The sequence below is a fragment of the Alexandromys fortis genome, unplaced genomic scaffold (genome assembly GCF_014885135.2).
Source record: "Alexandromys fortis isolate MF-2015 unplaced genomic scaffold, M_Fortis_MF-2015_v1.1 scaffold_0, whole genome shotgun sequence".
Lineage (NCBI taxonomy): Eukaryota > Metazoa > Chordata > Mammalia > Rodentia > Cricetidae > Alexandromys > Alexandromys fortis.
Window position 1 is genome coordinate 21,917,766 of NW_026067949.1, and position 10,589 is coordinate 21,928,354.

Below are 10,589 nucleotides of genomic sequence, written 5' to 3' on the forward strand. Positions count from 1 at the left end.
ATAAGATCATTATAGAATATTTAAAACATACAGGGAAGATATTTAATAAAATAAAAGCGATATGTATTGATCAGTACCCCACAGGATAGTAACACTTTAGAAGTTAACTACTACTAACGTTATATTTTCTCACGTGTATGGGTATATATATTGTCTTAGCTACTTTTCCACTGCTGTGATGGTACACCATAACCAAAAGCAATTGGGGAGGAAGTTGTTTTCCCGAGCAGTAACGTGAAAAGGCTGAAGAGGCTTGGATGGTGAGAGTACGTACCAGCTTCGAACGGCTGACCTGCAAAATCAATGCATGAGAAGAATAATCCCCTGCTCATTTCAGCAGAGCACTGTGGAGGTGGGGTTTTCTTTATGGGTCCTAGTGACTCCCCAAAGGGAAAGGTGTATATCCCATTATCCAGTGCTAAGAAATAGAATGGAGCCCCATGGAAAGCTTGCTCTATGAATGCTGTAATTTGGGGAACACATTTGAGCAATTTTAAATTCATGTCTGGAAATCTAGAGATGTTGACTAACTCCAGTAAGAGTACTTTTTGGAAAATCTCTAATATAAATACTAAGCTTAGCTTAGAAAGTTGAAGTAGTTTGTTTACGGTCGGTTGTCACAAATGAATGCAGAAGCTGGAATTGAAACCAACACTGGTTTTAGAGTTTGCATTTGAAATCTATTTTTCTTTTCTTTTTCTTCCTTCCTTTTTTTTTTGGGGGGGGGAGTTTGTTTGTTTGTTTGAGACAGGGTTTCTCTGTGTAACCCTGGTTGTCCTAGAACTTGCTCTGTAGACCACAAACTCAGAGATCCATTTCCTCTGCCTTCCGACTGCTAGGATTAAAGGTCTGTGCCACCTCCACTTTGCTGAATTCTATGTTTCTTCTCATTTATGTCTTTCTTACTTTTATTGCTTCCTTTTAATCTATACTTTGACCCAAGTTCTTCATCTCTCAGCTTGGAATTCTTTGACGGGAGAAGCCAAAAGTGCACCTGCAGACTCTTGGCAGCCTCCATGAAGCTGCTCGTGAGTTCCGCTGTCTACATACAGGACTTGATATAATGTCTCAACATCCTGACTTTGCTGGATAAACTCTGGGAGTCTTTGAGTCAATGCCTCTCACTACAGAGACTGCCTTTTAGACTTTAAGGTGTTGGAGTTGAATTGTATCTTCCAAATTCCTAGGTTGCACCCTTGAAACAGAGTACTTCTGAATGGGGCCTTTCTTGGAAATGGGGGCATTGCAGTTATAATTAAATAGGAATATTCATATTGGACCAAGGCCAGACCATAGATTTCTATATGAAAATGGGAAATTAGAACACAGAAGCAGATGTGCAAACAGGGAAAACAAAGTGAAGAAATATAGGGAGAAAATAGCCAAATGCAAAACCAAGAAGAGACAGGGAGCAGGTCCTTCCGTCCCTCCTCTCACAAGGAACCGACCCCACCCTCACAACGACTATGAACATCCAGCCCCAGAACCCCGAGACAAGAGACTTCAACCGTTCAGTCTGTGAAAACATGGTCTCTTCACAGAAGTCCCCGAAGTTCTATAAAATCAGAAGTTGAAACTGGATTGTAAAATCTAGAAGCATACTTTGGGAAGTAGAGCGGTCCTAGGGGACATGGGAGAATCCAGTTAGAACAACGGTTGCATCGGCATCACGGGATAACAGGTTCATGGTTGATGTTCACTTCCCACTGTGCTTCCTAGATGTTGTGTTTCCTAAATCCCCAGTTCTGACTCAGTTGTCTAATTGGGACCATTGACAACATGCTCCTCCTTTGCTTTCTCCTCCTCTTCCTCCTGGAGATAGGCTCTAACTACGTAATCCAGGCTGGCCTAAAATTCAGGAACCTCCTACCTCAGCCTGGAAGTTGCTGGTACTGCAGGCATGCACCAGCATGGCTGACTGCAATATGGTTTTATTTAACAGCCAACAGCGATATACTAGTTTTATTTATGGTAAACCCTCATATCCTAGCACACTGGGACACCAGTCCCAGAATAAGTCTGGGTGTCCCAGCCTTTGATCCCTTCATTGTAACGGACTTCCCTGCTTCCCCCTTACATACCGAGGCTTCCTTCAACACCAGTGGAAAATCTAACCTACCATTTCTGGTTTTCTCAGCTTTGTTTTGTGCTTATTTTGAGACAGGGTCTCTCTACAGAGCCCTGACTGTCCTGGAACTTGCTCTGTAGACTAGGGTGGCCTTGAACTTACAGAGATCCACCCACCTCTGTCATCTAGGTGCTGAGATTAACTACCCATTATTTCTAAGATGGCCACACTAAATAACCTCTGAACCTCACTGTAAGTTCCTGTTTCATTATTCCTTCTGAATTTGGGGACACACAGGCCGCTGGGATTCGCTGGGAGCTCTGTAGAAGAGGGATTTTATTCAGCACATACATGCAGTCATGCATAGACTATGCCATTCTCTGTCCTTCAAACACCCTCCATTAAGTGGAAACGGAGACAAGAGCTTTATGTGTAGGCAATGTATGTGGAAACGAACTATCAGGACCTAAGAGTGAAGGGCCTGGGAGGGCGAAGCAAGAGGAAGGATGGGAAAGTCACCCTGAAGTGAACCGAGTCAGAGTTCTTCTGACCCAGCACACAGACATACACACACCTGCAGAAGGAAGGGCTGCTCCCGAGTCTACCAAAACTTCCACAACTGTGGTTATAGCAAAGAAGCCAATGAGTCCCTTAAGTGTTTGAAATTGGTTTGGGGCTGGACTAGAGCACTGGCTACTCTTTCAGAGAACCCAGATTCGATTCCCAGCACCCACATGGCAGCTCCAATGACTCAAATGCCCTCTGCAGGTCTCTGAGGGCACCAGGCATGCAGAAGGTATACAGAAATACATGCAGGTAAGATACAATATTTATATACACAAAACAGTATTTTTTTTAAAAAAAAAAGAAATAAATGATTTCAACAAATATTAAAGTACTCTACTAATTTTTATTACCACACACTAGTGGTAAACTTGGGCTTAAAATCACAAATTCCTACATCATAATGTCAGATTATTCTTAAGTTCATGATGATGCCAATGGCACCGCTATCAGAACTGCCCAAAGCAGCAACCCTGATGAGGTGAATATTCTTATCTCTGTATGTGACATGTAGTTTCTGCTTGGCTAACCAGCTTGACATTAATGGTTGCTCTTAGGTTTGCCCAAAAAAGTCTATGTTTGCTGTTCTCCATAGGCCATTCCAAGTAAGTCCGCTGCGCCATGAGAGATTTAAGTTTGTGGTAGTTGCTAGGGATGGAGTACTGTGGGATGGGCTCCAGCAAGATCAGGATTAGGTTATCAGAGCCTTCGTGGAAGAGATTGTGATGGGCAAAGTAGAGCTCATAATGGCACCACTCACTCTGAATGAAATGGGGAGACAACACAAAAATGGACTTGTAGCTCTTCTCGATGGAATGGATGATATTCTCCATGATGCTCTTGCCAGGAATAAAGTTTCTCTCATGGAGGCAAACCCGTATGCCATCTTTCTCTAGGTTTGGTAGTAATTCATTCTTCACCCAGGTAGAATCATGTCTACTGTATGAGACAAAAGCATGGAATTGGAGCTTCCTCTGGAGTTCCTCTTCGGGGATGTTCCTGGCCCTGTGCCGGGTCTGTGTCCACTGACACACCATCCTCAGGTACCAGGGCAGGTCAAAGTAGAGCCAGAGGAAAGCCATGATGGCAACCAACACCAGCAAAGTGGCCCCGACTGTGACCATCAGCAGAACAGTATCACAGGACAATGGAGACATGCGGAAGTCCTGCAGTGGGGTCCCCTTAGCACCTTCTGGGGAGTCACACCTGTAAGAATCGGGCCAGCCCTCTACCACTTCTCCGGATACGTGGCCTATGTTTTTGATAAACTCTCTCAGCTCACATGTACATCGGAATGGGTTGTTCCCTGCTGCTAAGGACCTGATCTTCTGACAGCTCTGGAAGAAATCCACTGAGGGGAGGGAAACTGAATTATGCTCAATGACCAGCACAGAAAGGCTGCCGAAGGCCCCGCATCCGGGAAGGTCCACTAAAGAATTGGATGCAACATTGAGTTCCTGCAAAGCTTGCAGGTAGGTGATCTCTTTAGGGATGCTCATTATTCTGTTGTTGTGAAGGTCAAGGACCTTGACCTTGGGGGGCAAGCATTTGAAGACACAGTCAGCAAGCATATTTGAGGACAAATTTAAAACTAGCAAACTCTCCGTCCAGGAGCATAGGTTTTCCTTCTCGCTGTACTGTAGAAAATTCTGGCTAATGTCTAGTTTTTGTAGTGATTTCATCTCCGCAGACATAAGAATTATATTTTCAAGTTTTTTTAACTGGTTCTTTTGTAAACTAAGTGTTTTCAATTTAATTAAGTTTCTGCAATCTTCAAAAACCATGTCTGTTAAGAGGTTATCTGTGAAGTCCAAATACAGAAATGGGCTAACATTTAACGGGCAAAGCATGTGGAGCATGCGTGTTCCAGACACCGTGAAGTTTTGGATGTTCATATTGGAAAAGATACCATAAATGTATCTTTGTGGTAAACTGTACACTTCACTGACAACTTGATGTATTGACAACGCCTTTAGAGAAGTGCCAGAATAATTGAAATTTCTGAACTCAACTTGACCTTGTAGTGTCATGTTTGAAATTGAGAAATACTTTACGGGTGCATGCCAAACAGACTGGAGGATATCAAGGAAGGAATTCCATGTCGTTTTAATGTTGTTTAAGGTAAGACTTGATAGCCCCGGATTCTTTCTAAGCTTTAACAAAGCACTTAAGAAATAAGAACAATTAGAGTTTTCAAGTCCACACTTGATGTTAGATAGTTCCAAACTGTTTACAGTGCTGACTGATACATCCAGCGTAAAACGAAATTCTCTTTTCTCGGGGAAAACAACATGCAGAGCCCCAGTGTTAATGTGCTGAAGACACTGGGGGTCTTCTCTTTCCCCGTAAGTGTCTCCTAACACCAGCAAAACCTCAGTGATATTCAAACGAGCAATCAGCTGCACACTCGCGCTTTGCACCTGACTACCACTCAGTCCCAGAAATTTTAACTGGGACATGTTGCCAAACTCTTTGCATATGGGAAGGGCATCAAATGCATTGAAGGAAAGATCTAAATGCTTGAAGTTGGCTGTGGGGTGGCAAGAAATCACCCTTAACTCATTGTGGGACAAATCCAAATATTCCAGTTCCGTGTTGAATTTGAAAACACCGATATCAAGGTACCGGAGTCTGTTGTAGGACATCACCAAGGCCCTCAGCTTGGACAGTGAGAGGATGTCAGAAGTCTGAAGTTCAGATATATTGTTTTGTGATAGATCTAAAGTAGTTGTTGTCAAGGGTAGGTCCTTGGGCACATGGGTGAGGTTTGCTCTCGGCCTCTTAATGATAAGTTCACTTCCACCGGATAATCGGATATTGATAAGTATCAATCCCAAGACAATGATAACATAGAAGATGATGGAATTTATTTTAATCATTGTATGGCAATAAACATTCCTGAGGCAGCTGCTATATTCTTCAGAGCACTTTCGACATGGGTACAGATCCTAGGAAAAATTCACATGAAATGATTATATGAAGTCAGATATTAAACAGCTTCTGTTATTAGAGATTTATGAAATGAAGGCTATGCTCTTTAGAGTTATACAACCCAAAATCAAGAAGACTGATAAATTTGATAGCTGGTGAATAGATGGACAGTAGGTACTGTGTATGTGTGTGTGTCTGTGTGTGTGTGTCTGTGTGTGTATGCACACGCGCCTGTCACAGGGCATGTGTGGAGGACACTTGTGAGCGTCACTTTTCTCCTTCCACCACGTGAGACCACCCAAAGATTAAGCTCAGCTTGTCAGGTTTGGCAGCAAGTACCTTTATCCACTCCGCCATCTTGTTAGCCCCAAACAACTTTATATACCGTAGGAACTGGAGAAAGTTACAGAGAGACCACAGCTCTGCCGATGCCTGTACTTCTAGTCCCCAGAATAAACTGCTGTTATTTTAAGCTACTAAACTGACGATGGTTTATTGCAGGAACTGTAGAATTGGAACACAGATGGCCCACAGACACTCCTTATGCTGTATAGTTTAATGTCAACTTGACACAAGCTAGAGTCATCTGAAAGGAGGGGACCTCAATTGAGAAAAAGCCTCCTTAAGATCTAGCTGTAGGAATCAGCAAGGATGACCCCAGCTAAGACCATTAGCAATAGTGGAGAGGGTACCTGAGCTGGCCTTCCCCTGTAATCAGATCGACGACTACCTTAATTGCCATCAAAGAAACTTCATCCAGCAACTGATGGAAGCAGATGCAGAGAACCACAGCTAGCCCTGGACCAAGCTCCCAGAGTCCAGTAGAAGAGAGGGAAGAATGGTAATATGAGTCAAGACCATGATGGGGATGTCCACAGAAACAGCTGACCTGAGCTAGGTGGGGCTCACTGACTCCAGACTGACGGCAGGGGAACCTGCACAGGACCAAACTAGGCACTCTGAATGTGGGTGACAGTTGTGTGACTGGGGCAGCCTGTGGGGCCACTGGCAGTGGGACCACGATTTATGGCTTTTTTGGAGTCTATTCGCTTTGAAGGAATACCGTACTCAGTCTAGATATGGGGGCAGGCAGCTTGGTCCTGCCTCAAAGCGATATGCCAGACTTTGTTGAATCCCCATGGGAAGCCTTACCCTCTCTGAGGAGTAGATGGGTGGGTGGGAAGACGAGAGAGAGAAAGAGCTGGGATTGATATATAAAACGAGAAAAGATTGTTTTAAAAATAAATTTAAAAAAAGAAAAGGAAAGAAAAGAAATAGAATTCAAATAAATATTTCAATGCCTTTACAAAGAAAAAAAGATTGGGCAATAGGACATTTTCCTAACTAGTGATTGATAGAAGGGGGCCCAGTCCATTGTGGGTGGTACCCTCCCTGGGCTGGTGATTCTGGGTTCTATAAGAAAGCAGACTGAGCAAGGTGTAAGCAGCCCCCTCCATGGCCTCTTCATCATCTCAGGCCTCCAGATACCCCACTCTATTTGAGTTCCTGCCCTGACTTCCCTCAATAACGGACTATGGTATGGAAGTGTATGCCGAAGAAACCCTTTCCTCCCCAAGCTGCTGGGCCATGGGGTTTCATCTCAGCAACAGTAATCCAAATTAAGACAGTTCCCTGGCTCTGGCCCTCTCAAACACTCATTCAAAACCAACGCTGAGACTCATTTTGCATCCTTTAATGCTTTGATGTGGGAAGTTCAGGTGTCCCGTGACTCTGAAAAGACCCCCTGGGCGGCAGAGTCTCAACTACCCCGGCATCACTGGCATCACTGTGATTACCTGGGCAAGTCGTGGACCTAACTTTGGTCTTACTCAAAAGCTGATAAAGATCACAGTTAAGGTCGTTTACTCATTCATTCATTCATTCATTCATTCATTTATCCAGCCAATATGTATCAGTGTTTGGGGGCCCAGACACAGACCAGTGAAGAAGAGCAACTCCTGTCTCTCAAAGTAAAGCCCTGTTAATAAATAACTCATTTTAATTTCATGCAGTAGTTAAAGAGTAATCTAGAAAAATGAATCAGGGTAACTTCGGGTCAGATACAGTGCTAAGGAATTCGTTTTGACTAATTCCCTGGAGAAAGCCTTTTGAGATGACCTTGGGGTAGAAATCGAAAGGAAGCCAAAGAGCTGAGGGAAGAGCCCTTCTAGCAAAACACAAAAAAACAAAAGGTAAATATAAAGTCTTGAGAAGGACCTGCGGTGAACTACTCTGAGGAACAGGGTGGCCAGCAATTGTCCGGGATGAGGCAAACACAAAAGGCGTCGGGGCCAAGATCACTCTAGGGCTTGTTGGTCATGGCAAGGAAGCAGGGTTAGATCCCATTATTAGATAATTCTGTTGCTGTGATAAATACCCTAGCAAGAGCAGCTGAAGGAAGAATTGGGTTTATTTTAGTTTGTGGTTCCAGGGGGACAGAGTCCTAATGGTGGAGAAGGCACGGCCACTGGAGGGGCTCCAGGGGACAGAGACATTATGGTGGAGAAGGCATGGCCGCAGGAGCAGGAAAGCCTGCGGATCACCTTTCCATCCACACACAGGAGGCAGAGCAAGAGGGAGGGAGGAAGTGAGGTAAGGCTATTAACCTTCAGAACCCATCCCCAATGACAGATATACTTCCCCCACAAGACTCTACCTTGTAAAGATTCCAACACCTCCCAAAGAGCACCAACTGGGGACCAAGTGTTCAAACACAAGAGCCTCTGGGGGACATTTCACATTCAAATCCCAACAGATCCTACGAGTCACAAGGATACTGAGTCATAAGAATAATTCACTCATTCGATATTGGAGGGATTCGAGGCTGGAAAAACTTCAGAAAATCTTTTTTGTTCATTCATCAAATGAATATGTCCCCCTCTGACACACCAGACATTGTTTGGGGTTGTGCCCATTGCTCTAGTTATCAGCCCCTGCCTGTGACCTTGGTTGCTGTCTGTCGTCCCCTTTCCAATGGTGGGAGAACAGAGGGAGCTGAGCTGAGCTGGCATTGGAGGCTTTTTACAGACTGCACAGCTCGGCATCTGTCTCAGGAAACTGATTCAACACCCCCTAGACTGGCATTAAAGACAAGCCACCAGCATACCAACAAAGAGCCAGCATGTCCCTCACCAGACATCAAATGGCGCAGACAGACCTAAAGAATTCGATTCTGAGAGGTAGCCCTGTGCTATAAAAGTTCCCCAGGCTAGACATGCAGAGCTCTCCGCGGGCTGACCTTTCTGCAGGAGTGTCCAAGGATGTCCTGGCTATTCTGAGTTCTCCACCAGGAAACCTCTGAGCAATAAAGATGACCGCATCAACCTTCACGTGAAAAGCAAGGCTAGCCTTGGCACCGCATTGATTGCCCTGGGAAAGGCCGAGAAATGTCCCAAGTATCCCGCTCCAGCATCCCAAAGACCTCCACACATGCACATGCAAACGCAGGCACACACTCCAGATAAAGAAATAAGTGTTTTTCAAAAAATAAAAGTATTATAAACGTAAGGAAATCAATTTTAGATATTTGTTGTAGAGATTTTTAGATATTTAAATAATTTTAGATATTTGAAGCTATAAATTATAGATAACAAACTTGCTAAAGTCACTGAAAATCAATATCTAAATTTTCTTGTCCAAACAAAACCAAATTCCTGTTGTTACCATTTTTGTTTTTGGGACACCTCCCAATATGTAACCCTGGCTATCCTAGAACTTACTTAGTAGCTATGTAAAATGGTGGTCTCAAACTCACAGTGATCCTCCTGTCTCAGCCTCCAAAATGCTGGGATGTATGTAGCACCATGCCCCGCCAAAACATTGTTGAGCAGAGTCTTAACGATAGTCACTGGCCCTTCTATTTTAGACCCTCAAAACCATCTCACCATTAACTAGAAAAGGATGATTCATTAACTGGGCAGTGAAAGGGGACTTTTGAAGCATAAAAGCCTTCAGATACATGTATGTCCATTTTTATGATCCAGGACAAGTTTAGCTGCCATCAAATGGCACAAGAAACTAACGTATTTGCCTTACCTCTGCTCAGAAACTCTGGCGATATCAATCAGGGTTTGGTTGATCTTAAATAGGACAACACCCCACAATGAATGTGGCTCGTTAAATTCAGTTCTTCAAACATGTGTGAAGAGTTTTCTCTGAGCTAGAGTAACTATTAACCAGCCCTGGGAGGTGTGGACGGAGGGCAAGCATTTCTGGTTGGCTTCCTGTGTGACTGTGCAAACTCCTGCATTCATCTACTTGGATGTGGCTTGGGGAGCATTTTCAAATCCTCCAATTCCACCTTGACCTATAGCTCCCCAGAACAGTTACCATAGTCTGGGAAAACATCAAGAATATTCAGTAAGAATAACCCAGAATAAAAATGAAAGTAACCCTCTCCATTAACAAGGAATTAACAAGGAGCTGTGTGTTACAGCGCTTGTCCAGGAGAAACTGAGTTCCACTGTGCAGACTGTTTTCCCTGGTATAACGAAACGCCAGAGACAGACTGCTTGACAAAGAAAAGAAGTTAATTTTACTTACAGTTTTGGTCCAAAGTCAAGGGGTCACATCTGGCAGTGACCTTGAGAGCAGAATCCTAGGCAGCAAGGGGCATCTCAAGGCAAGAGATGGGGACATATATATATGTATTCTGGTTCCTCCCCCCTGCTTTTATTAAGCCACCAGTATTCAAGCATGGGCCTCTACTCTGATGATCTGATTGAATCCAATTCTAGTTTCCTCCCAAAGGGCCACCTCCAAATGCCATCGTCGGATTGAGCTTCCTCTCTCTTGGTGCCTCACAGAGGGTAGTAAATTCCAACATGTGGAATTCTGATCGTTACTTACTGTGACAGTGTGGTCACTCAAATGTATGCAGGTCCCAGCTTGTCCATTCTCCTGAACATTTCAGTGAAAAGAATATGGATGGGGAACAGGAGAGGAAAGGGGAGAGGAGAGGATGGGATGGGAGGGAAGAAGGGAGAGGAGAGGAGAGGAGAGGAGAGGAGAGGAGAGGAGAGGAGAG

The 10,589-nt window shown here is 44.1% G+C and overlaps 1 protein-coding gene across 14 annotated transcripts in view; it reads right to left on the reverse strand.

The window, feature by feature from the left end:
- Positions 1-2,967: 2,967 nt before the first annotated feature.
- Positions 2,968-10,589, reverse strand: part of LOC126506486 (toll-like receptor 1) — a 27,552-nt gene continuing 19,930 nt past the window's right edge. For 4 of the 14 annotated variants that reach the window (XM_050150128.1, XM_050150127.1, XM_050150123.1 and 1 more), the window contains one exon: positions 2,971-3,952. In XM_050150128.1, coding sequence (XP_050006085.1) covers positions 3,124-3,952 — 829 coding nt within the window. In that variant the 3' untranslated portion in view covers positions 2,971-3,123. Of the gene's footprint in view, positions 8,007-8,056; positions 10,559-10,589 lie in introns of those variants that run through there. The other 10 variants (XM_050150125.1, XM_050150137.1, XM_050150138.1 and 7 more) reach the window with 6 other exon arrangements.